Consider the following 21,104-nt stretch of genomic DNA (forward strand, 5'->3'; position numbering starts at 1 on the left):
GTGCCTGCCATCCCGGAAAAACATGATCAATGCAGCAGACCTTGCACCATATGCCTCTCATTGCGACTCACACCAACCCATATCATTGAATAGGGCTCCATGCTGTTCCTGCCATCTGGTCTACTTTATTCCATGCTTCGACGTTCAGGTATTTTTAACGGAAAAGCTTGGCATATCCCTCATACCGCTACTTCTGTGCTGAAACTTCACCCGCAGGTACTGACCGTCTGATATTTCCTAATGGATCTTTGCCTTAAATTTAGAACAGGAAAAGGTGATGCAAGTCGTAAACATCTGGGATGGTACAGGCGTTGGCTCTTTTTGATAGTCTTATCTCGCGAGGTCCAATTGCTTCAACATTCACATGTTGGGTCGCTATACTTCTGAACCTCATGCTACATTCCCCTGTTTTTCCTCACCTTCCGAATCGCATTCGTGAAAGCCTATAAAAACCATATGTCTGTTCCGTGGCCATCCTAAGATATCGACCGCCTACCGCCTGCCCTCCTCTCCTTTACCTGGTTCGCGCTCTCTTCGACATGGCTCTACGAAATTTTCTTCGAGCTGTTACGTTTGTGTTGGCTGCATTGAGTGCAGTTGAAGCCACACAGGTTATGCATAGACCCGACGCGTACAAAGACGCTCCCCGCAAGTTTTCTATAGAAACTGACCCGAAGACCCATCGGATCCAAAAGCGTGCTACTTCCAAGGCTTCTTTTGCCTACTTCACCAATTGGGGCATCTATGGAGCTAACTTCCGTACGTTTGATTTCTTCACTGCGCAATCAATCCACATATTCTAAATCATCATGTAGAACCCACCGATATCATCCCAGGCCCTCTCACTCGTAAGCCCTCGTTGTGTTATGGTAACAATAAACTTCGGCTAATCACGACTTTCTAAGATATTCTCTACTCTTTCGCCGACACCGATGCTTCGACTGGACATATAAAATTGACCGATAGTTTTGCCGATGTAGAGAAACATTTCCCAGGCGATTCTTGGGATGAAACGGGGAACAACGTTTACGGTTGTTTCAAACAACTATACCTCCTCAAGTTGCAACGTCGTAATTTGAAAGTTCTTCTCTCAATCGGCGGATGGACATACTCCCAGTCTGGCCATTTCAACTTCGTGACTTCCGCATCTGCGCGTCAGAATTTCGCAAATGACGCTGTACAATTGGTTAAAGATTACGGGCTTGATGGAATGTAAGAGGTTGCCTCGTTTACTCATACACACATCAACTGACGGTACCATCTCAATACAGTGATATCGACTTTGAATACCCTGCCAACAGCGCCCAAGGTCAAGGTCTGGCTGACCTTGTCACCTCCCTTCGTTCCGCGCTCGACCAACTTGCCTCCAGCAATGGAGATTCCACCCCTTACCTCATCACCGCTGCCGTCGCTGCAGGTTCTGCAAACTATGGAAACTATGTCGTTCCCCAGATGAATCAAGCCTTAAACTACTGGAACTTGATGGTAAATTTAACTACTTCCTTTGCTACTAGCTTCTTACGCTCATCGGGACTAATAGGCATACGACTATGCCGGCTCCTGGTTGACATGGGCTGACAATCAAGCCAACCTATTTGGTGGTGCGAGGACTGGTGTTAACACTGACTCGGCGGTCCAACACTACGTGAGCTCTGGCGCGACATCCAGTAAGATTAACCTCGGCATGCCCTTGTACGGTCGTGCATTCGAAGCCACCAATGGCCTCGGTCAATCCTACAGCGGTGTACGTTCCAGCTCAATCTTTTCAGAGTGTGACGAGTTCAAAGTTAATTTTAACCGCCTAGATCGGTCCTGGTACAATCGAGGCTGGCATTTACTCTTACGAGACCCTTCCACGTATGTATAATCCGTTATGCCGGATACAGAGAACTTACAATTATTTCCCAGTTGCTGGCGCTCAGGTCTTCGAAAATACCACTGATGTCAGCTCCTACTCGTACGATTCTTCAAAGAGAGAACTTGTCTCTTACGACACACCCAACATCATTAAACTGAAGGCCCAGTATGTCAATACAAAAGGATTGGGTGGTAGCATGTTCTGGGAACTTTCAACGGACAAGGTCGGCTCTGGGAGTCTTATTCAGGTTTCAGCCAATACCCTTGGCTCTTTGGACCAGACTCAGAATCATATCAAGTACGTTATCAAAGTGTTTCGTCGTGAGATCCATGCTGATAGATATGATCATCAGCTATCCTAATAGCAAGTGGGACAACATCAGAAACAATATGGGCGGCGGAGGCGGTGGTGGTGGTACAAACCCACCGCCAACAGGATCGTGCAGTGGCACTGCTGCGTGGGAGTCCTCGAAGGTTTATACCGGTGGCATGACAGCTACTTACAGTGAGTGTCTGCGCTTCCATGGGCTGAATCAAGCTGAAATTGTCCGCGTATAGACGGTCATTTATGGACTGCCAAATGGTGGACACAGAATGAGACCCCCGGATCTAGCAGTAGGTCCTATCGTATCATATAGCGTCACATTTAGCTAATACAATGACAGGCGGTGTCTGGACAGACAACGGTGCTTGTTGAAACCGTCAGGACTACTGCTTTGCTGCGCTGATTACTTTGTGATTTTGGTTGTCAATCAAATGTAAAATATGGTTTATAAAGTCAAACTGAAGCTTCTAAAATCTGTCAGAACCTCTTATGAATACAAACATAGACCCTGAGGACAGTCACAACTCGCATGGTCATTGAAACGTCGAGCAATATCGGACGCTTAAGACTCATGGACGACTTTGACATTGGGTCACCAAGATATCTAATGACATTGATTCATGTTACGGGCCATTATGGCAAGTACTGTGAACATGGTATGCCTGCAAACTTTGCTAAGATTTGAGGCGACACTGTACGATATCATAGCACTAGATATTCGAGACTCCCACTACCTTTCAGGCGGCGTGTATTTGTATGTGTCGTGTAATGGTTCTCCGGGGTTCGAGGTGAATCTGTCGACCAGTTAACGGAAGGGCCTCGAAGGACTTCCGTCTGTTCAGGCTGGCTGCAGTAGTCCCGACCAAAGGGTAGGGAATTCAACATGTCCCTCGCTGATTTTGCTGCTTTTTAAGCCAGGAATAGGACGGCGGGATGAGAGTACATCATCAAAGAGAGCTATATACCGGGTTGAGTGCATCTCTCCAGGAAATAGACAGAGTGTTATAGAGAATCTACAACAGATCAATTCTGCCCTTGATGAATGAGGTCGTTCAGCCTTGAAAAGGACAACGAGCGAAAAGATGGCAAACTCGGAGGCCGTGAGAAGAGGGTAAAACCTTTATCGAGCAAAATGAAATCGCACCGCGCGCCATTATTCGCCATTGTTCAACAAGACGCGGCGGCCAAACCATTATCAGTATCCGCGGAGATCTCTCATTTAACTCGTTTTCAAATCGGCTAGTCCGGCGGGTGCTTTGTGAGGACTCGGGAATGAGATTCGGTGTACGTCATAGCCACATCACGTGTTAATCCCATACAAGGATCAGCGTTGTCGTTGTCGTCGGCGGTGGCTCGAGGAAGGCGGAAACAATAGTTGGTATGACTTTTGAAAGAAAATACCCACAGTCTACTAACTTGTCTCGAGGCTAAGTATCATTCAAAGCACTTATCGCGAGAAGAGCGCCGCCGCCTTATCACCAACTGGATCAAGGTCGACAAAGGAACATCCGAAAGCGGAAACAACCACCTGCCAACTAATTTTGGAACTGAACAAAGTTACATCCAAATGTGGAACTGATGTCTTTCAGGGGAACAAGCCAGCGCGTACTTTGGGAATAAGGAAGGAATGTAATACTCGTCCTTTTAAACCTCCAGCCTGGGACAATCTGCTCCATCTCTTCCCTATCTTTCTCCAGTTCGGAGACGCTCCACCCCAAGTTTGAAGCAAGTCGACGATCATCAATGAGCTATCCGAACTGGGTTTTCTCTCTCTTTAGTTTCCTCGGTTTTACCCTTGTCTGTATTCCCTTCCCATGGCACTTGGAAGGTGAGGATATCAGTCGATCTCCGCCTCAGTAATGGACATCTCATTTCTTTCAGCGTGGAACACTGGGACGTGCCTTTACATGGCCTGGACAGGCATTGCTTGTCTCAATCAGTTCATCAACTCCGTGGTGTGGAACAAAGACGCCATCAACTATGCGCCTGTCTGGTGTGATATAAGTGAGTCGTTGATCATTGCTAATAATTCACAAGCTCACAAAGGGCATAGGTTCCAGGCTTATTATTGGCACATCTGTTGCAATCCCAGCTGCTTCACTTTGCATTACCCGACGCCTTTATCTGATCGCTTCTGTGCGAAGTGTGAATATCACCAGAGCTGACAAACACCGACAAGTCTATTTTGACCTCGCTCTCGGTCTTGGACTCCCTATCCTCGAGATGGTCCTTCGTGAGTCGCTAATTGAAAATATCAACAAGCACCCTTGTCTGACATCATTGCTAGAAATCATCTCGGAAGGTCATCGCTTCAATATCTGGCAAGAGGTTGGCTGCTATCCGTATACCTACAATACCTGGGTTGCCATCGTGCTCGTTTCCTTCCCCCCTATCGTCATTGGTCTGGTATCGGGTGTATACGCCGCCCTCAGCATTCGTGCCTTCTACAAGACTCGCGCGCAATCCAAGGCAATCCTCTCCGTCTATTCTAACCTCACCCCCGGCCGTTATCTGCGTCTAATAGCCCTTGCATCCTGCGAAATTCTTTGCACAGTTCCCCTTGGTGCCTATGCTCTCTATCTCAACCTCGCAAGTGACGCTATGCACCCTTGGATCAGCTGGCAGGATACCCACAGTGGATATTCCAGGGTTGACCAAACCCCGTCCCTGATCTGGCGTTCAATTCCCCTACAGCAGAGCTCACTCGAATTGAGTCGATGGTTGGTTGTTGTCTGCGCTATTATTTTCTTTGCCTTCTTCGGCTTTGCCGACGAGGCCAGGAAGAATTACCGTTCGGCTGCCAGTTCGGTTGCCAAGTTTGTTGGCGTCGCAACAACGAGCGCCTCGTCCGGTACTGCCATTTCCTCATCACAGTACGTCTTATGTTATCCTCTTAATTTCTTGTCTCGCTAAAACCTTCTGCTAGAATATCAAAGAGTGGCATTGAAATAGGCTTCAACAAAAAATATGGGCACTCCTCCTCTAATCTGTCGTTTTCGGATAAGTCTTCGCTCAAAGGTGACGACGGAATTTCCAAACCCAGCGTCATAGAAGAAAAGAAGGACCGCAGCTTTGCTGGCGTGTTCGGCAAAAAGAAGTTCAACGAAGAGGTTTTCAAGCCTACGTTCCACTACGATGATCTCGTTCTTCCTGATATTGGAGGTACCCTGGATGATAAAGTCTCGTACGAGATTTCGACTGTACCATCGTCCCCTACGTCCAGTCTATCAACTACTGAGCTCGGCGCGAGTCACCTAGGGGTAGATGGTGAGGACAAATTCTCACCTCCATCGATTTCCGAAGAACGTCGTCGACACTCGCACGACATGGTTTGAACGGACATATTTCTCTGTTTATCGCTGGAACCCAACCTACTCTCATTTAATCTTTGTATTATGATCAAACTTTCAAGTGTTACGACGATACCACGTTTTTCAATCCCCTGTAGCCCTAGTAGTCTTGTTGCGATAACTCGCTTTCTTGATGTGTTTTTATTCGCTATATATATCAATATGATAGATCATAATTTGCCTTCAAAAGTCTCTCGATACCTGAGTTATCATGCCGCCGCCCTCGATTCCTGCGTTTTAACTGTTCATGCTCGCATTCACCGGAGTCATCCTCTGTGGGTCCTCACGATGCCAGTGCTACGGCCGTCTCCCATTCCCCTCCTTGTTTCTCCGATTCGTCTCTAGCCTTGGCAAATCGGAGCAGGTTGTGAATGCGACCGCCGACTACCGGCACTTCAAGTTGTCCATCAGCTTCGAATTCATTTCATCTCGGAGCTCTATTCACTCAGGACGCCTTCCTGGCGACAGAGCGACGGAACCAGGTGGTCAATAGTAGCGTGGGCAATGCGCCCGGTGAGTCCGATTCGCACAAGCGCGAGGATTGATAAGAAGAGTTGTTCAATATGACAGCAATGAATTGAGAAATGAACGTTGTGCAGTTTCGCCCCCTTGGATAGGCGTCTTTCTCGAATCTCGACTTCGTTGTCTCTGCCCCGCGTTCTTATGGTTAGTGAGCGAATCGTGTGGAGCATGTGGGGTAGTACGAGACTTCTCATCTCACGCGCAGAGATTTGCATTTATCTCTTCTCTAACCATGTCCCAGGGCGAGAAGATTACTCTTCATATGCTATTGAGTGGTTCATACCACCCTGTGTTGCTCATACCTCCTGATGACTTTAGTCATTTCTCTGTCCGCCCACTTAAATGGCTACGTTATGTTGCCTACACCATATATGGAAGGGAAGGTTTCCTTTCGACATCTGCCAGTGGAGGGGAGATTCAAGATCATGATGCACCTTTGCAACACACGAATTATTACTTTCATTCTAATGGTAAGTAAGTTAAAGCAGTCAATGCTCTCCAGCTTATTGTTCATTATCAAATTTAGATGAGCCTCTCTGGCTTGACCCTTCTGCGATGGATGACAGGACGACCAACTCTTCAACGAGCTCTTCCACTGGGCGTGTCAATTTCAGGGATGCATTAGTGGATCGTGATGGGAGCTGCATAATGATCCAGGTTTCCCCAGGAAGTTGCGAGGCTGCTCACATCATACCCCACAGCAAAGGCAATAAGGTGCGTGTCGATGCTATAATGCCATCTGGATGCCAGGTTCTCATTTTTAAACAAGTATATCACCAAGCTTCATCCCCGCCATCATATAAATCTTCAACCCCCGTTAAATGACATCAATGATGTCCGAAATGGTATTCTAATCTATATTGCCTTCCACCACCATCTTGGATTATCTGAGATCGCTTTCTTGAGGGTAAGACTCTCAAACAACACTTCCTTGGGGCACTCTTTGAATCTTTTTAGACCCCCAACTTTGCTATGGCTACCTCGGACGTCCCAGCTGTTAGTTCCGATCCTGGGTTAACAGCTAGAGAAAGCCGCATCACCATGCAGTATTTTACTGCACATTGGAAAGCTGTAGAGCTGCGGGCTGCTCCCCACAATTCTGATGCTCGACTCAGCTTGCAATCACAAGACTTTCCCACCACCTTACTCCTTGATTATGTTTATGGGTGTGCCGCTCTCAAAAAATGGGCCAATCATGATTTTTATGAATCACTCAAAATATTGGCAAGGGATGACTTTTACAGTAATGAAGCCAGTGAGGATGGGATTGCTAGAGATGACCTCAGTTCCAATGGCCCTGCTGACGACGAAAATGGTCGTGGCAAGTTTCGCAGTCATATCTCCAGTAACAATCAGAAACAAGTCAAGCAGCGAAAACATGCTCCGAGGAATAAGGTGAATAAAGCAAGGCGAGGTGACAGTCCTACCCTTCAAGACATGGTAATGACGCTTTGGCTTCTCAATGCAAAAAAAGCCCGGTCCCGAAAAGATGCTGAAAATCCTGATTTGAATGGCATCCGAGAAAAAGTCGAGCATTGGCGACAAGCAGTGGAATAGGTAGGACGTGAATTATGACTTCAGGGAATTGATGAAACTATTCATTGGCTGTCACCACCTCCACTTAGTCCTCCCGGATTAATCTTATTCTCAATCCCGATCATTTTGCAGAACGCTTCCGTCTGGGGATTCGAATATGCAGGCGGTTGTGGGTCCCTCTCGTTGACTCTTTGGTTTGGTGATGCGGGAGCTACAGGCCCTGGTGCGGATCGAACAAACTGCTGAACGTCGTCCACAAGTAATTTTCTTGTCGGATCGTTTTCTACATCAAAGATCAGAAATGAAGGAAGAGAAATACGCAATGTCAATGGTAACTCACTCTGCAAATTTTCAACTACCCATTGTGTTGCAGAAGCCACAGCAGACCTCGCTTCCTCTTCATCGGGAAAATTGAGTTGATGGCGGGTGGTTGAAAACCAAGGATGAAATGCACGTGTTATCGCAAGCCATTCCGGGTTAAATTCTAGAACGGGGAGACGAGATGTGCCATCAGAAGTAGTAGAAACTCGCGTAGCATCATGTTTAGGAATGGGAATATCAACGACCTGGATATAGCGTTCAGACTACCAACGAGGATGGGATATGTAAGGACAAGAGGACATACCTCCAGGAATTGGCGCCTAGGTAAGCACTTGTCTAAGGCAAGGAAACGGGTGACCGAGCCTCGAGATTGTGATGCAGCAGGAGCAGGTAGCGGCGGAGCCTCAACGACCTCTTCTTCTTCATCAAGCGTAATCTCATCTGGGTTCTGCTTTGGCAACGATGATACCGCAGGCGGCGTGCTGGTAGTCAGATTCGTGCTACCTTCTACTGCGATAGGGTTGACGTCGACGTCAGTGTCTTCGATAATAATCTCATCCGGATTTTGCACTTTTGCAGCCCTTCCTTCACTGGATTCAAGTTCTGGCACTGACTCATGAACAACGTTTGCCTCAAATCTCGTGTGTAAATGAGCGGAAAACCACCATTTTGGTTTCAGGTTTCTCAACAAGCCCATCATGGGAGGTGAACCGAGCTCTCCTTTGTCAATATCCTGTCGAAAGAAAGGTTTATTCCTCAGGAGACTCTTCAGATCTCCGTGATGTTCAATAGATTGTGGCCAGTCATGGGAAAGAAATATTGTAGGTTGGCTGAGCTGAAGGCACGTACGATATCAGGTAAAAATGATAGTCGACAATAGGTTGCAAGACATACAAGGGAGAGTCGCCGGACATTGAATTCTCGGATGTGATATATACTTCGCATAGAGCCTGGCGTATACGGCAATGTCTCGTAGTTTCCTATGCGACAAATAAGCAAAGCAAAGAAAGAGGATGTACAGAAAATGGATGTATACCTAAGCGGAAATCATGGCCTTTGAAGATTCCAGAAGCACCTGCGATGTCGACTCCATTCACTCGAACGCAGCCTGCATGTCCAAGGAAATAGATATTAGGTGCTAGCCAACCACCGTGGTACCTAAAGTGATCCAATGAGCTACATAGAACATAGGAAGGGAACAAGCAGCAGACGTACAACTCCCACATGTAATTCGATGCTTCATGGTTCCCCCCAATAACGATCGTCAAGAGAGGAGCAGTCTTTTCTCTCGTATAATACCTATATCAAACAAACATAAAACAAATCATCAACGTCCATCTATATGAGTTGAAATCGCCAAAGAAAACGCGTAGACTCGCACCTACTTGTAAAATCCACCCAATTTTTTATACTTGTTCGGAACAGACATGCATTGCAAATCGGCAAGATTCCGCATCGCTTGGAAATCACCGCAAATCAGCAATAGATCAACTTTGTATTTGTTTCGGTTTTCGAGATCGCGAATATGATCGTATATGGCGTCAAGTTCGCCGTGGCAGCAACCTTCGACAGCAATTTTCATCTTATTACGTGGTTTGAGCCGGGCCTTGAGTTTTTGGCGTTTTGGTTTTGGTTTGAGGGCCGAAACAGATGTGGTGGTGTGTAGGAAAGAACGGTGTTGCAATGGAAGGAGTCGAAGGATGAACATATGTTTATGTCTATTTGTGTGTCAGTAAGGAGTCGGGAGCCCGCCAGAGGTATTAAAGAATATTATTTTGGTTCTGTTATACCTCCAGCTGGCGACAAGATAAAACGCATTTCGGTGTTCCAAGTTGGCTAATTACAGCGATGAATTGATATCTGCGAGGACCCTTTACGCGAATCTACCGATTTAACCGTTCTCAGGCTGGTCAACACAATGGCACAGAAATCGCAACGGAAATCGCATTACAACCCTGAACAACTCATCATCCGTCAGTCATGCGACCCCGATTTCAATACGGCCTTACAGGCCAAGTTCCATATCGCCTCTCAGGGTTATGATGAAGCTCAAATTCGGCGGTGGACAGTTTTCCAATATCATGATAATCTTTCCCAAGTCCAGTCGCGGTTTTCATCATCATGTTACTACAGCAAAAAAATGTAATCCAAGGAACTCATCTTGCACCGTAAGTTAAAATATTCCTATTCTGCACACTGCACGACTCAACTGGCTCGTTACTTGCCAGGACTCGATTCTCATTGACACATAATATTTTAAGAGACTTTGATTCCCTCATTGAACTTCCGTGGCCTCGCAGAACCATCCAACCATTGGTTTTGTGATACAAATTCTCTAAATCATACATTTATTCATTTTTTCAGCCCATAAAAGCGATACAGCGCGCACATAAGAAAGCAATCATACAATGCAACAACACACTACCATCGTGAACGAATAACAAAACTCAACCCAATCACTGGTTAGAGCCTGCACCAATATTGTGCCTAAAGTTCAAGACCTCAGCAGCAGAGATGCACTTGAGGGGTGCAACGTGGGGGTGACCAACTGCATCGGCAATACGGTCAGAAAGACCTTGGTCGACAGCAGCCCAAACAGACACTAATAAGAAACCGCCATCATCAGTTCCACGAACGATTTCCCTTGCTTTGGTGGGGGAGACTTACATTGCCTAGCCTTGACCTCGGCGCTCTTGACGTTTTTAAAGTGACCAGATACGTTCTTGACATAAGTTTCACGTTCCTGATCATTCCAAACCCTAGACCAAAGTTCACGAGGCTGTTCAAAGTCGACTACAAACCATCAATTCACAATAATCAGAAATAGTAATAATATAAACACTCACGCTCGCTGATAACACTCAAATACCTCCAAGCACCATTGATAAAGTTCTCGTGTCTAGCATCCCGTTCTCGGTCATTGACAGAAGCGTCCATATGACCTGGCCTTCCAGCGTACGTCAAAGGTTGGAATGAGCATTGGTAGTTAGGCCTGTTGCCCTGGTTAACAAACGCCATGGGGCCATCGCGCTGGAAGTTGGCAACAGGGACGATGGGAGCATTGACAGGAAGTTGCTGGTAGTTAGCACCCAGGCGATGACGGTGAGTATCCGGGTAGGAGAAGAGACGGGACTGAAGAACGGGGTCGGCAGAGGGCTCGATGTAAGGAACAAGGTGAGAAGGTGAGAATGCGACCTAAAAAGAATGACACTGAATCAGTATTTCTGGACATCTGCAAATTCGAATGATGCGCACTTGTTCAATCTCGGCAAAGTAGTTTTGCGGGTTCTCGTTGAGAACCATTTTACCAATGGGACGGAGAGGGAATTCCTTGTGAGGCCAAACTTTGGTCAAATCGAGGATATTGTAACGGAACTGTTCAGCTTGAGCAGGCGTCATGGTTTGCTGTTGGGGAAATTTTGTTATTATTGAGGTATCATAAGACCGCCACGAAGACTCACGATATAAACAGTCCAGGAGGGGAAATTTCCTGCTTCGATCGCCTCGAACATTTGCTGGGTACCGTAGTCTGGGTTTTCTCCAGACAGACGGGTGGCAGTAGCATCATCAAGAGTCTTTGAAAAAGTTCTCAGCTCCAGTCATAAAAAAACGGAGTTTGACCTACCTTGAAGCCTCCATCAGCTCTGCAAGTAACTTGAACGTAGACGAAAGAGCCGTCGGCCTTGCACCACTTGAAGGTATGGCCAGAATAACCATGCTCTTGGTAGAAGCCGTCAGGGGTTCCGCGATCGGAGAAGAGAATCATCATCTGATGAATAGACTCGGGATTTTGACCGAGATAGTCCTGAACACCAATTGATCAATCGCCAACACGGACACAAGCTCTTGAGAAAACCTACCCAGAAAGCATCAGGATCCTTCAAGTGAGTCTGAGGATTCCTCTTTTGTGTATGGATAAAGTGGGCAAACTTGGCAGGATCACGAATAAAGAAGATGGGAGTGTTGTTAAACACCCAATCCCAGTTACCTTCCTCAGTTCTCAGCTTGATAGCAAAGCCACGGGGATCACGAGCGGTATCCGCTGAACCGGATTCACCACCGACAGTGGAGAAGCGGGCAGTGATGCGGACTTTTTTGCCAACACCTTGGAAGAGGGACTGAGAGGTGATATCACTCAAATCGTGAGTGACTTGGAAGTAGCCGTGAGCACCGGCAGCCTTGGCGTGGACCTACATGAGAGACATATAAATGATGTCGTTGATCGGATAGATAAGCGATCGAATGTATCGAAGGGTACTTACAACACGCTCAGGAATACGCTCGCGATCAAAGTGAGCGAGGAGGTCGATATGATGGAAATCTAATCATCGATCAGAAGATGAGATTAATGGTCGGAAAGGAAGACACAGACCTTGGAGGAGAAGGGGTCCATGGAAACCAGCCCTCTGAGCCGAGTATGGCTCGTTAACGGGGGCACCGTTGGAGGTAGTATAGACGGGCTTAGCTGGAGAAGACATATCCTTATGACCTAGATGGGAAGAGAAAAGAGGTAAAGCAACAACAAATGGGCCAGTCAGTTTATATACTCCTCATCGTTCTTGGAACATTACTTTATCCAGCTGATCCTGATCTTCGAATTTGCTTAAGTCGGGGCCAACCGTAATGGACATTTGGACGAAAGGATGAATATCAAGCTCCGATTTGCAATATGAAGGATCTCATTGGCTACACGTGCGGGATTCATTTTGCATGGGGTAAGTAATCCATTGCTTCCATCGTAATCGCTGTTGCTGTTGATGCTCGGGCGCCGCGCTATACTGCTGACTGCATCAAGTGTGGGTCAAAGCTGGAGAAAATCGGCAGAGTTCAGACGAATTTGAAGTCGACGATCCCGAGGAGCGTGGCAGAGAGACCCTTTCCATAGGATCAGATGATGAAGCTGTGCCCATTTGTGACGGGTCATCTGAAAGCCAACTGATTAGATGTGAGACCCATCAAACGCGAACCTAGGTAGATAACACATAACGGGATGAATATTGTGAATAATGTCCCGAAACCAGGAGGTGTTGTAGTAACATGCACACGGTGCATCCCGGGAAGTAGACTGCACCTAACACTCTCTATTGACAGATCTCACGGGCTGTCTTCGTCGGGCCCAAGGTGGAAATATGTAGAAGACAAACAAGTCTTCTTCCTGATCGGCGCGAGCACACCGTGGTCGGCAAATACCGATCAACTGTACAGCCGACAGATGCCGAACCCGGCCCCCAAACCTTGTTTCGTGATCTTCCGTCGATTCGTCCAAGTCTCGTCCAAGACCACCCAGGACTAATCTCACAAAAATGTCAAAAGGCATGTTCATTGAATCATCTTCACCAAACCTGTTTTTCTTATTTTATCATAAATAGCGACCGTCTCTGGCACTAAATTCCGTATCACCCTCGGTCTCCCCGTTGGCGCCGTCCTTAACTGCGCCGATAACAGTGGCGCCAAATCTCTCTACATTATCGAACCTTTCGGCTCTGGTGCCCGTCTAAACAGGCTACCAGATGCTGGTGTCGGTGACATGGTCGTAGCTTCCGTAAAGAAGGGAAAGCCCGAGCTAAGGAAGAAGAGTAAGTACTCAATAATATAAACCCGGCCGTGGAAGGTTAATCGGACTTGCAGCCATGCCCGCTGTTGTTGTCCGTCAACGCAAAGCCTGGCGTCGGAAAGACGGTGTCTTCCTCTACTTTGAGGTGGGTCCACAGGGTCGATCAATAATTATATCTTACCGTTAATTAGGATAACGCTGGAGTCATTGTCAACCCCAAGGGTGAAATGAAAGGCTCAGCGATCACAGGGCCAGTCGCAAAAGAATGCGTATGTGCTCAATGTCCTCTTTACATTTCGTCTGCTGACACGGATTGTAGGCCGATCTATGGCCGCGTATCGCTTCAAATGCTGGCACAGTCGTTTAGAAGTCCAATATTTTTTAACCCGTCATAATCATCACGCTTTCGTATGTCTGTGTAACAACAAATATGGCATGCATTACGAGGACACAAACTGTTATCAGATTACTGAATTACATTGCAAGATACGGATGAAAGAAATTGCTATTCATGCTTGGGTGGTACCGGTGATGGTAATTTCTCTTTTGGCTTGATTTTAACGCCTAGCAACTTGGACTTCGGTTTACTCGTCTTTGACGAGGAGGATGGTGGGAGTGGATGCGACGAAGCGAGTCTAAGAAGTGATGGGGGTGGATTATCTGGTAAAGTTGTCTTGGGCGCGCTTTGCCTGGAATTATTGGCATTTGCTTGTGAATCTGTCGGAGTCGACTGAGGCCTGGGCGGGAGTGAAGGATGGAGAGGCGCAGGAGCTGGCGTTGATTCTGGAGTGCGTTCCAGTTGCCGCAGCTTGGCCTCCATCCGAGCGATTTTGGCTGCCGTCCTGAGAAAAGCTTGAGAAAGAGAAGATGCTGAGTCAAAAGGGGTCAAACATACCCAGCAGGCCTAGAGGATGAACCACTTTTGAGTAAACTAAGGGTCGTTGGTCGACCAATGTCCATCATAGTTCTTCTATTTTTGCCACCAGAACCACCGGCATAGTCCAAGGGTGCGTGGTGGGCATATGTGACGACGAGCTTCCGACCTCTAAGCGGCTTGTCATGGGCGGTGGACATGGCCCTTTCCGCATCCTACGCAAGAACGAGTTCAGTATCAGTGTCGGTTCATGAGCTCATCCCAAGAAACCAAGAAGTTATCCCCAGTCTTCTACGAGGATAAAACCATATACACGGGGTTCCACTTTTGTATTTTTTTATTTATATTTTTTGTTTGCGACGCGGAACCGAAAAAAGCAAACCCCGGGATGAGCACAAGAGGGGAGCGAACAAATCGAAACTTACGTTCTCGTCTGCATACTTGATAAACGCATATCCACGCGGTTTACCCTTCTGGGGGCCCGATTTATGGAAGAGAAAATCGACATTGGTGATTTTGCCAAACTTGGAGAAGACCTGGACGAGGGTGTATCTAGGAAGATTGGCACACTTGGTATGGGGTGGAATGGATTTTGAAGTACGCACTCGTCGACAGAAGGATGAAGATTTCCGATGTAGATGCGGTCTTTGCAGAGTTGTGGGTGTTGGGACTGCGAAGACTCTGCTTTGTCTGGCTGTGGGTCTGTGTCGAAGGCGGGGTAGGAGAGGTGCTGGCTGGGGGAGGCGTCGTGGGCTGTGGACGGGCCAGCGATGAAGGCGTCGAGCGAGTCGGCGTCCATGCAGCCACTCAGCTCCGCCGTCTCAACATGCATCATGTTCACACACAACATTGCTGTACATCCCACTTGCTACGTAAGCATTAATGGGGTAGTGGTAACCTGGGTCGTTGCCATCGACCCGCCGGGGGTTCGATTCCCTCTTAATGCATTTTGAAAAGAGGTGGTTTTTTCTTCTCGGATACCACAACACAATCATACCTACTACTGACTTCTAGACACTTTCACCAATCTTGCGATGCAACAGATCGATATACTCAATGTTGCCATGGCCCGTTTGATGCGATCACCATCTATCTTCTCTCTGCACTTGTACATAAGCTCCCCCACCCCTTTCCACTCATTTCGTTTCACCTTTCTCAATGGCCTATTCTTCTGCTGGCAAGAAGAAACTCGCTGCGCAAAGTATATACACCTATACCCCCAATGCACACCCCTAACAAGAGAACTTTTTAGTATTCCTTTTCCTGGTCAACGTCGTAGTCCTAGCACTCGCCGCCCGCATAAACCAATTTCAAGAATTCTTCTGTAAAAATCTCTTCATAAACACTACTCAAGAAAAATCAAAGACTCAATATATTTTATCTTATCTAGTTTTCGCTGACTTGTTCCCTCTCGGTCTTTCCATCGCCACCTTCGTGCTTCTCTTCTTCCTGTAAATATCCTAACAAAGTATTCCAAAAACTCAACTCATCCTCTCTTTCATTCGTATAGCTTAACAGCCGACTTGGTCCTCTGGAACGCCTACACCGGCCGAGCCCACATCGAAATCGGCATCTTTGCCATCCTCAGCATCCTATGGCTCTGTACGTATCACATTATTAACCCCAGTTGTATAGATATAGCTAAAAACATCAATTGATTTTTTCCCCCATTTAGCTTTCAGCGCATTCTCTACTTCGTGTTGGCAACATGTCCCATTCCAATGTGATTCAATACCTGATGGCAAGTTCACCATCCCCCTCTCCTTTCTTCTCTTTTGTTGAGAGTTGCTTAGGATTCCCAGACGAACGATCTTGGTGCAAGGACACTCAGGCTCTCAAAGGTTTCGTTTGGGTTGAATTCTTAACCTGTAAGATCTCTCTTTCGCCTACTGTCCTTTCTCACCCATCTCCGACAGGCCTCTTCATCGCACTAGGAATCCTCCGCTACGCAATCACCCAAAACAACCGAGGGAACAAACATATATGGCAAACGCCTTTGTCCAGATACCGTCCACACGAGAGAAGCAGCGAATTCTTGCAATACTAGTGGCTGTTCATACGTAAAGTACCTCGCAGGTTCGAGTGTCAGATGGGGCCATCATCATAATGTTGTACCATACATATATAGTACACATGTAAGTGCGTAGCGAGTACAACGCCTGTTTAAAGTCGGCTTTTGCGTGGAAGAAAATCTGAATCAGGGTATAACAGGACCGCATAGCAAATACAATAATCACGATAATACAAAATCAAAATGCAACCCAAAAAACAGGAGGGTAAACAAGTCGAAGACCAAGGGGATATCAAGGGCGGGAAAAAGTTAAACCTTGTCTCCGAGACACAAATAAAAGAACAGAATACGTTCAACCCATGACGCGGGGATAATTCACACTCTCGCTGAGGTGCTCATTCGCAGGGTTGTAAGTGAATCCCCTAAACTGATCTTGCACCGTTTCAGAAAGCGCGGAATCAGTAACGACGGAGTCCTGCGGCTCCTCGCTAGTGAAATCAGTGTCAAAATTGGCAACGTCCAGAACCGATTCCTGATGGTGGTGTTGCGTGAGACGCGCATGATTAATAATCGATAAAAGACTTACAACGCTCGGCTTGAATGGCGGCTGGATTTTTCTTGCGAGTAACCTACAAAGAAGGTGATGATAAGCCGATGACCTCGCATATGAGATAAAAAAGAAGTCATACCGGTTCCAATCGATGTACCTAGCAAAGAATGGATGTCTCTTGATCTCTTCGCCGCCATTCGCACCCAGGCGTTTTGAAGGATCGCGTTGTAGTAAGCCGACCATAACACTCTTGGCTTCCTGGGACATATCTGAAGGGAAATGGAGAGGGTCCGTAAGGATCCGTTGATACATCGTGTTAACATTCTCGTCATAGAAGGGCGGCAAACCCGTCTAAGGCGGAGGTCGTTAATTAAAGGTCATCAAAACCACTGAGAAATCAGATCCTGACCATCATTTCGTAGAGAAGGACACCTAATGTCCACCAATCTACTGTCTTCGTGTACCCTTGACTTTCCAGAAGTTCGGGAGCAATATACTCGGGGGTGCCGCAAAAGGCTGAGGTACAGGTATTGAACGGTCATCTCAAAGAGTATTTGGTACCACTCACTGTTAGTTTTTTCAGTCTCAGACATATTAAGTTTGCAAAGACCTATTGAACATCGCTTCAGCGTCCTATTGTATGAAGGTAGTTGCAAGTGTTCTTACCAAAGTCGCATAAAGCAATATGACCGGTGTAATCGAGCAAGATATTCTCGGGTTTCAGGTCACTGTCGAAATAGTATTTAGCCATCACGATGTACCGGGGATAGAAGCTACACACCGATAGACAACATTGAATCCGTGGAGATGTTCCAGGGCGCACAACAACTCCGCCGCGTAGAAGCGAGTTCGATCCTGGTCAAATTTACCTTCACGTTGCAGATGATAGAATAGTTCGCCACCGTTTACTATCAAGTACCAAAATTCAAGCTGCGAAAAGGGATAACAAACCTACGAACTCACCGAAAGACATAACGAGGTAGAGTTTATCCGGGGTTTGGAAAGAAAACTTGAGTGGGACAATAAACGGATTGTTAACAAGTGCGAGAACCGTGCGTTCGGCCAAAATGTGTGTAATCTCTCCTGGACGTTGGGCGATATGGGCTTTACGTATTGTCTTCAAAGCATAAATACGTTGAGTATCCTTCTTCCTAACTTGCATGACCTTGCCAAAGCTGCCCTTGCCAATGACTCTGAGTAGATCAAAAGCCTCGATAGTAAGCGATTCATTTCGACTGGGCTTGAAATCGATTTTGAGGTGGAAGGAGCCCGAACCAGCGGTGGCGGTATACCATTGATCTGATGCATGCTACAATGGGTGTCAACCGCGGACTATGCAAGGATCGCGGAACAGCTTACATGGCCATCAAGCATAGGCGTCAAGTCCACACGAGCCATGAGCATATCATTACCCATGTCATCGTGACCTTGGGCCGCGGACGTGCGAAGATACGAAGACACGGAAATGTTGGATGTACGAGACACGTCGCTAACGATCCACAAGGATTGTTCCTTTGAGGCAGAGGTCAAGAAAGTGTAAACACGTACAACGGTGCGCGGTAATTCCAGACGGGGTTCGAAAGGTCGCCGCCGAGGGCGTCAATCAAGATCTCGTTTTTATCGAACTCAAGCACGACATAAGGCAGCCACCAGAAGCGTTTGCGCTGGAAACTCTCTCTGTTACCGATGGAATGTCGGGGGGCCGACTCTAGGGCTCTCTGGATTGCATCTGGGAGCACGGCTCCGGGTGGTAGAGTAAGGCCTCTGCCTGTAAAGAGGAGTGGGGATGAGCATCGCGGGACCACACTGGCCGCCGAGCTCACCAGAGAAGATGCGGATGGTAAGCGTGCCCGACCTGAACTGATCGGCGCCCTGGGGAGGCTTTGGGGTTGTCGGGCGGGAGGGCACCGGGGTCGCTGACCTGGAGAGGACACCATTGTCCTTCAAGTCTTTGGGCTCTACAGGAAGATGAGGGCACTGCAGTCGGCGTCTGCGGGCACAACGCACTCTTAGCGGTGAGCTTGTTCCAGGACATGGTAGTGGTATCAAGTCAAGATGCAAAGTATCACAAGTTACATGATTACATAGCCACCTTCCGCTGATCGCTTTCTCAACTCCGCGCTCGCATCCTGGCACTCTTCCTGTAATCGCTCAAACACCTCCCGCGAGATGTTCATCGTAACGTTCTGCACATTCAGGTCAGGACCAACAGAGTCTCGAGGGACGCTACACTCACCCGCACGCGGATAAACGGGTCTTTCACACACAGTGGCCTATTCTCTCCACCCTCTCGTGGCACAATCCCCCCTTGGCAGATATCAACCATTTGCTTGTCTGGTTCAAAGTTGGCCCAGAAACTGATAAAAATCAGCAGACGCAATGTGGCAAACAAAGAATACAGACTGGAACCAATCATTGAACAGCGACGGCGTCGATACTTCCCGATTCGCAGGAATGAATGGCACATGCCATTTGAATCGCATATCGCAGTGAAACTCGGGCTTCAAATTCCAGAAATACCGGTCCCTTATATCTTCTCCTAGGTTTTCTTGCAGGTTCGGCAGTAAACCGCGGTGCTTTTCGACAAAGCTGTGAGCTTGGAGAACTTGACTGAGCGTCAACTTACCTGGAGAAATCCAATTGTCATTAGTGCAAACGCATAACTACTAAAGGTGATCGCGAGTCTTTTCGAAGGACTTGGATTATTCAGCCCTATAGGCCTCGACCACCGCTTGATTGCTAGCATCAGCCTTGGTAAATGTGGAGACAGTGTGGCATAGCGCCCAATCATAATAGAATTCCAATATCCCGGCTGATGGTTGACGTTGAGGTCACATCGAATTCCGGACTTCGGGTCCCTGAACTTGACTATCACTCAGTTGGAATCTGAATATTGTATGTGGGACATGGATCCTACCAATGGGTACAGATGCAGGTACAGCTTCGACTGAAGCAAATCCGGCGTGCTTCAATGTTCCAGCAAGCGACCTACGTCGTCTTGTCAATGGGAGGCCCTATAGATAACAGAAATGGATTCTCGACAAACTTGACATGATAAATTCCTAAACAGAATCATTCGTAAATAGTCCGACAAATATGCACCTGGCTGACATACTTGGAAGACGTTTTTTGGACGGGGCAAATCCACCTATTCGTTTTGGGTCCTGCATGGACAAAAATCAGGATTGGTTTTTTTGCAATAACAATCACGGGAAGTTCACGAATATCATCAGGTCCATATCACTTTTCGCGGACGCGGCTCCGTACCTTGCAGAGTCTATGAGTTTTCCGTAATAAGGCGATAGAGGCGAAAATAAACTTGCCTTACACTTCCAAAGGTAGTTACAGAGTAACTCGCTCCAAAGTTTTTTCGAATAACACTCTGGACACGCTGGATTACATCCTCATGGCCGGGCATACGGCTTCTGTCATCGGCCTAGAAGAATGAAAGAACATGAATCAAGAATTGGAGTGTAGCGCGTAACACGGTACCCGAAACAAGCTGTACGGATCGCTCTGATCCAACCACCAGCTTAAATTCTTCTCTTCGTCCTTCACGCGTCTCTTGCAAATTGTGTCGACCTCACTTTTGAGTTTTTGGTCCGGAGTTTGCACTACGCCCACAGATGGACTGCGTTCAAGCATGACGCTGAGAATCTCTCGTGTTTCCTCGGCATTTTTTGAGAGAATGACTGGGGCAACTCGCCGGACTGCAGACGCAAGCATTGACTGTTACAAATGTACTTGGCCACATTCACTTTTACTCACATCATGTTTGTTCGTGTTTGCACCACCGCTAAGTGATGAGATCAAGATCCATTTATCCCATTAATATCACCCGTTCTCAGTATTCATTACTATAACAGAGCGTACCAACTGTCTGTGCATGAGAGATTGCCGTTGGCGGCGAAAACTCGCACCGTACCAGGATTTTGCGCCCCCAAGAGCCTCTCTAGTCTTACTTGCGTCCGTCTAGGTTGACACCATACGCACTGCCGAACACTGGCAAAGTGCAACTACGGCCACTTTTAGGGAGTGCTGTGTTGTGCCGTGTAGGAAAATGGATGTGAAACTGTCGGTGGTTGTTAGAGGTTTTGTTGCCGTGATACTGATGCTAAAGAAAGAGAGAACCACGTACGCCAGTGCTCACGCTCAAGAGAGGAGAATAGTGATATAAACTAATGAAGAATGTATATTGCACCAA

The 21,104-nt window shown here is 47.2% G+C and overlaps 8 protein-coding genes and 1 non-coding gene across 9 annotated transcripts; 5 read left to right on the forward strand and 4 right to left on the reverse strand.

The window, feature by feature from the left end:
• The first annotated feature begins 422 nt into the window (after positions 1–422).
• AGABI2DRAFT_188164 (hypothetical protein) lies at positions 423–2,663 on the forward strand. The gene is made up of 10 exons (XM_006456047.1): positions 423–759; positions 816–848; positions 906–1,212; positions 1,272–1,485; positions 1,541–1,744; positions 1,806–1,857; positions 1,909–2,155; positions 2,211–2,362; positions 2,416–2,472; positions 2,523–2,663. Exons 1-10 carry the CDS (start codon positions 540–542, stop codon positions 2,552–2,554), a joined length of 1,518 nt encoding a protein of 505 aa, XP_006456110.1. The 5' UTR covers positions 423–539; the 3' UTR covers positions 2,555–2,663.
• Positions 2,664–2,805: 142 nt separating this feature from the next.
• Positions 2,806–3,113, forward strand: AGABI2DRAFT_195351 (hypothetical protein). Its single transcript, XM_006456048.1, has one exon. The coding sequence runs from the start codon at positions 2,818–2,820 to the stop codon at positions 2,989–2,991; it is 174 nt and encodes a 57-aa protein (XP_006456111.1). The 5' UTR covers positions 2,806–2,817; the 3' UTR covers positions 2,992–3,113.
• A 754-nt stretch (positions 3,114–3,867) lies between these two features.
• AGABI2DRAFT_195352 (STE3-type pheromone receptor) lies at positions 3,868–5,721 on the forward strand. The gene is made up of 5 exons (XM_006456261.1): positions 3,868–4,010; positions 4,064–4,186; positions 4,236–4,415; positions 4,470–5,055; positions 5,109–5,721. The coding sequence occupies exons 1-5, from the start codon at positions 3,926–3,928 to the stop codon at positions 5,515–5,517; spliced, it is 1,383 nt and encodes a 460-aa protein (XP_006456324.1). The 5' UTR covers positions 3,868–3,925; the 3' UTR covers positions 5,518–5,721.
• A 1,539-nt stretch (positions 5,722–7,260) lies between these two features.
• AGABI2DRAFT_227884 (hypothetical protein) lies at positions 7,261–9,527 on the reverse strand. The gene is made up of 8 exons (XM_006456049.1): positions 9,297–9,527; positions 9,127–9,210; positions 8,948–9,069; positions 8,806–8,891; positions 8,423–8,746; positions 8,212–8,362; positions 7,927–8,116; positions 7,261–7,857 (listed from the first exon to the last, which is right to left on the reverse strand). The coding sequence occupies exons 1-8, from the start codon at positions 9,491–9,493 to the stop codon at positions 7,653–7,655; spliced, it is 1,359 nt and encodes a 452-aa protein (XP_006456112.1). The 5' UTR covers positions 9,494–9,527; the 3' UTR covers positions 7,261–7,652.
• Positions 9,528–10,224: 697 nt separating this feature from the next.
• CAT2 (catalase) lies at positions 10,225–12,400 on the reverse strand. Its single transcript, XM_006456258.1, has 9 exons — positions 12,284–12,400; positions 12,174–12,232; positions 11,772–12,101; positions 11,537–11,716; positions 11,373–11,486; positions 11,167–11,316; positions 10,758–11,106; positions 10,579–10,704; positions 10,225–10,513 (listed from the first exon to the last, which is right to left on the reverse strand). Exons 1-9 carry the CDS (start codon positions 12,387–12,389, stop codon positions 10,368–10,370), a joined length of 1,560 nt encoding a protein of 519 aa, XP_006456321.1. The 5' UTR covers positions 12,390–12,400; the 3' UTR covers positions 10,225–10,367.
• A 756-nt stretch (positions 12,401–13,156) lies between these two features.
• Positions 13,157–14,179, forward strand: AGABI2DRAFT_195355 (hypothetical protein). The gene is made up of 6 exons (XM_006456050.1): positions 13,157–13,224; positions 13,281–13,487; positions 13,540–13,610; positions 13,657–13,734; positions 13,785–13,873; positions 13,931–14,179. Exons 1-5 carry the CDS (start codon positions 13,215–13,217, stop codon positions 13,830–13,832), a joined length of 414 nt encoding a protein of 137 aa, XP_006456113.1. The 5' UTR covers positions 13,157–13,214; the 3' UTR covers positions 13,833–13,873; positions 13,931–14,179.
• Positions 14,180–15,215: 1,036 nt separating this feature from the next.
• On the forward strand, positions 15,216–15,286 carry AGABI2DRAFT_t129. Its single transcript has one exon. It is a non-coding gene; the product is annotated as a tRNA-Gly (tRNA).
• A 161-nt stretch (positions 15,287–15,447) lies between these two features.
• On the reverse strand, positions 15,448–18,952 carry AGABI2DRAFT_195357 (hypothetical protein). The gene is made up of 18 exons (XM_006456051.1): positions 18,908–18,952; positions 18,724–18,858; positions 18,449–18,668; positions 18,260–18,389; positions 17,864–18,209; positions 17,682–17,808; positions 17,567–17,628; positions 17,469–17,510; positions 17,310–17,416; positions 17,040–17,251; positions 16,937–16,979; positions 16,256–16,882; positions 16,133–16,207; positions 16,015–16,080; positions 15,850–15,941; positions 15,730–15,790; positions 15,590–15,663; positions 15,448–15,538 (listed from the first exon to the last, which is right to left on the reverse strand). Exons 1-12 carry the CDS (start codon positions 18,933–18,935, stop codon positions 16,703–16,705), a joined length of 1,632 nt encoding a protein of 543 aa, XP_006456114.1. The 5' UTR covers positions 18,936–18,952; the 3' UTR covers positions 15,448–15,538; positions 15,590–15,663; positions 15,730–15,790; positions 15,850–15,941; positions 16,015–16,080; positions 16,133–16,207; positions 16,256–16,702.
• On the reverse strand, positions 18,922–20,619 carry AGABI2DRAFT_195358 (hypothetical protein). The gene is made up of 10 exons (XM_006456052.1): positions 20,393–20,619; positions 20,224–20,336; positions 20,122–20,167; positions 20,016–20,064; positions 19,947–19,962; positions 19,818–19,888; positions 19,527–19,768; positions 19,304–19,476; positions 19,137–19,257; positions 18,922–19,086 (listed from the first exon to the last, which is right to left on the reverse strand). The coding sequence occupies exons 1-10, from the start codon at positions 20,543–20,545 to the stop codon at positions 18,973–18,975; spliced, it is 1,098 nt and encodes a 365-aa protein (XP_006456115.1). The 5' UTR covers positions 20,546–20,619; the 3' UTR covers positions 18,922–18,972.
• Between the last annotated feature and the right edge of the window lie 485 nt (positions 20,620–21,104).

This window comes from Agaricus bisporus, assembly GCF_000300575.1.
Source record: "Agaricus bisporus var. bisporus H97 unplaced genomic scaffold AGABI2scaffold_12, whole genome shotgun sequence".
In the NCBI taxonomy this organism is placed as follows: Eukaryota; Fungi; Basidiomycota; class Agaricomycetes; order Agaricales; family Agaricaceae; genus Agaricus; species Agaricus bisporus.

What these genes read in the sequence shown, in the direction of transcription:
- AGABI2DRAFT_188164 (XM_006456047.1), top strand. Translation starts at nt 540, where the DNA reads ATGGCTCTACGAAATTTTCTTCGAGCTGTTACGTTTGTGTTGGCTGCA. An exon ending in GATTACGGGCTTGATGGAAT is followed by an intron (nt 1,213 to 1,271) that starts GTAAGAGGTTGC and finishes ATCTCAATACAG; the next exon opens with TGATATCGACTTTGAATACC. An exon ending in CTCTTACGAGACCCTTCCAC is followed by an intron (nt 1,858 to 1,908) that starts GTATGTATAATC and finishes ATTATTTCCCAG; the next exon opens with TTGCTGGCGCTCAGGTCTTC.
- AGABI2DRAFT_195351 (XM_006456048.1), top strand. Translation starts at nt 2,818, where the DNA reads ATGGCAAGTACTGTGAACATGGTATGCCTGCAAACTTTGCTAAGATTT.
- AGABI2DRAFT_195352 (XM_006456261.1), top strand. Translation starts at nt 3,926, where the DNA reads ATGAGCTATCCGAACTGGGTTTTCTCTCTCTTTAGTTTCCTCGGTTTT. An exon ending in TATCCTCGAGATGGTCCTTC is followed by an intron (nt 4,416 to 4,469) that starts GTGAGTCGCTAA and finishes CATCATTGCTAG; the next exon opens with AAATCATCTCGGAAGGTCAT. An exon ending in ACTGCCATTTCCTCATCACA is followed by an intron (nt 5,056 to 5,108) that starts GTACGTCTTATG and finishes ACCTTCTGCTAG; the next exon opens with AATATCAAAGAGTGGCATTG.
- AGABI2DRAFT_227884 (XM_006456049.1), bottom strand. Translation starts at nt 9,493, where the DNA reads ATGAAAATTGCTGTCGAAGGTTGCTGCCACGGCGAACTTGACGCCATA. An exon ending in AAATTGGGTGGATTTTACAA is followed by an intron (nt 9,211 to 9,296) that starts GTAGGTGCGAGT and finishes TGTTTGATATAG; the next exon opens with GTATTATACGAGAGAAAAGA. An exon ending in TCGAATTACATGTGGGAGTT is followed by an intron (nt 9,070 to 9,126) that starts GTACGTCTGCTG and finishes GGATCACTTTAG; the next exon opens with GTACCACGGTGGTTGGCTAG.
- CAT2 (XM_006456258.1), bottom strand. Translation starts at nt 12,389, where the DNA reads ATGTCTTCTCCAGCTAAGCCCGTCTATACTACCTCCAACGGTGCCCCC. An exon ending in AGGATCCTGATGCTTTCTGG is followed by an intron (nt 11,717 to 11,771) that starts GTAGGTTTTCTC and finishes ATTGGTGTTCAG; the next exon opens with GACTATCTCGGTCAAAATCC. An exon ending in TTTGAGTGTTATCAGCGAGC is followed by an intron (nt 10,705 to 10,757) that starts GTGAGTGTTTAT and finishes GATGGTTTGTAG; the next exon opens with TCGACTTTGAACAGCCTCGT.
- AGABI2DRAFT_195355 (XM_006456050.1), top strand. An exon ending in GCCCGAGCTAAGGAAGAAGA is followed by an intron (nt 13,488 to 13,539) that starts GTAAGTACTCAA and finishes TCGGACTTGCAG; the next exon opens with CCATGCCCGCTGTTGTTGTC. An exon ending in GGCCAGTCGCAAAAGAATGC is followed by an intron (nt 13,735 to 13,784) that starts GTATGTGCTCAA and finishes CACGGATTGTAG; the next exon opens with GCCGATCTATGGCCGCGTAT.
- AGABI2DRAFT_195357 (XM_006456051.1), bottom strand. Translation starts at nt 18,935, where the DNA reads ATGTCCTGGAACAAGCTCACCGCTAAGA. An exon ending in GAACAAGCTCACCGCTAAGA is followed by an intron (nt 18,859 to 18,907) that starts GTGCGTTGTGCC and finishes ATCTTCCTGTAG; the next exon opens with AGCCCAAAGACTTGAAGGAC. An exon ending in CGCCTATGCTTGATGGCCAT is followed by an intron (nt 18,210 to 18,259) that starts GTAAGCTGTTCC and finishes CACCCATTGTAG; the next exon opens with CATGCATCAGATCAATGGTA.
- AGABI2DRAFT_195358 (XM_006456052.1), bottom strand. Translation starts at nt 20,545, where the DNA reads ATGCTTGAACGCAGTCCATCTGTGGGCGTAGTGCAAACTCCGGACCAA. An exon ending in ATATGGACCTGATGATATTC is followed by an intron (nt 20,065 to 20,121) that starts GTGAACTTCCCG and finishes TTGTCCATGCAG; the next exon opens with GACCCAAAACGAATAGGTGG. An exon ending in ACCCGTTTATCCGCGTGCGG is followed by an intron (nt 19,087 to 19,136) that starts GTGAGTGTAGCG and finishes CTGAATGTGCAG; the next exon opens with AACGTTACGATGAACATCTC.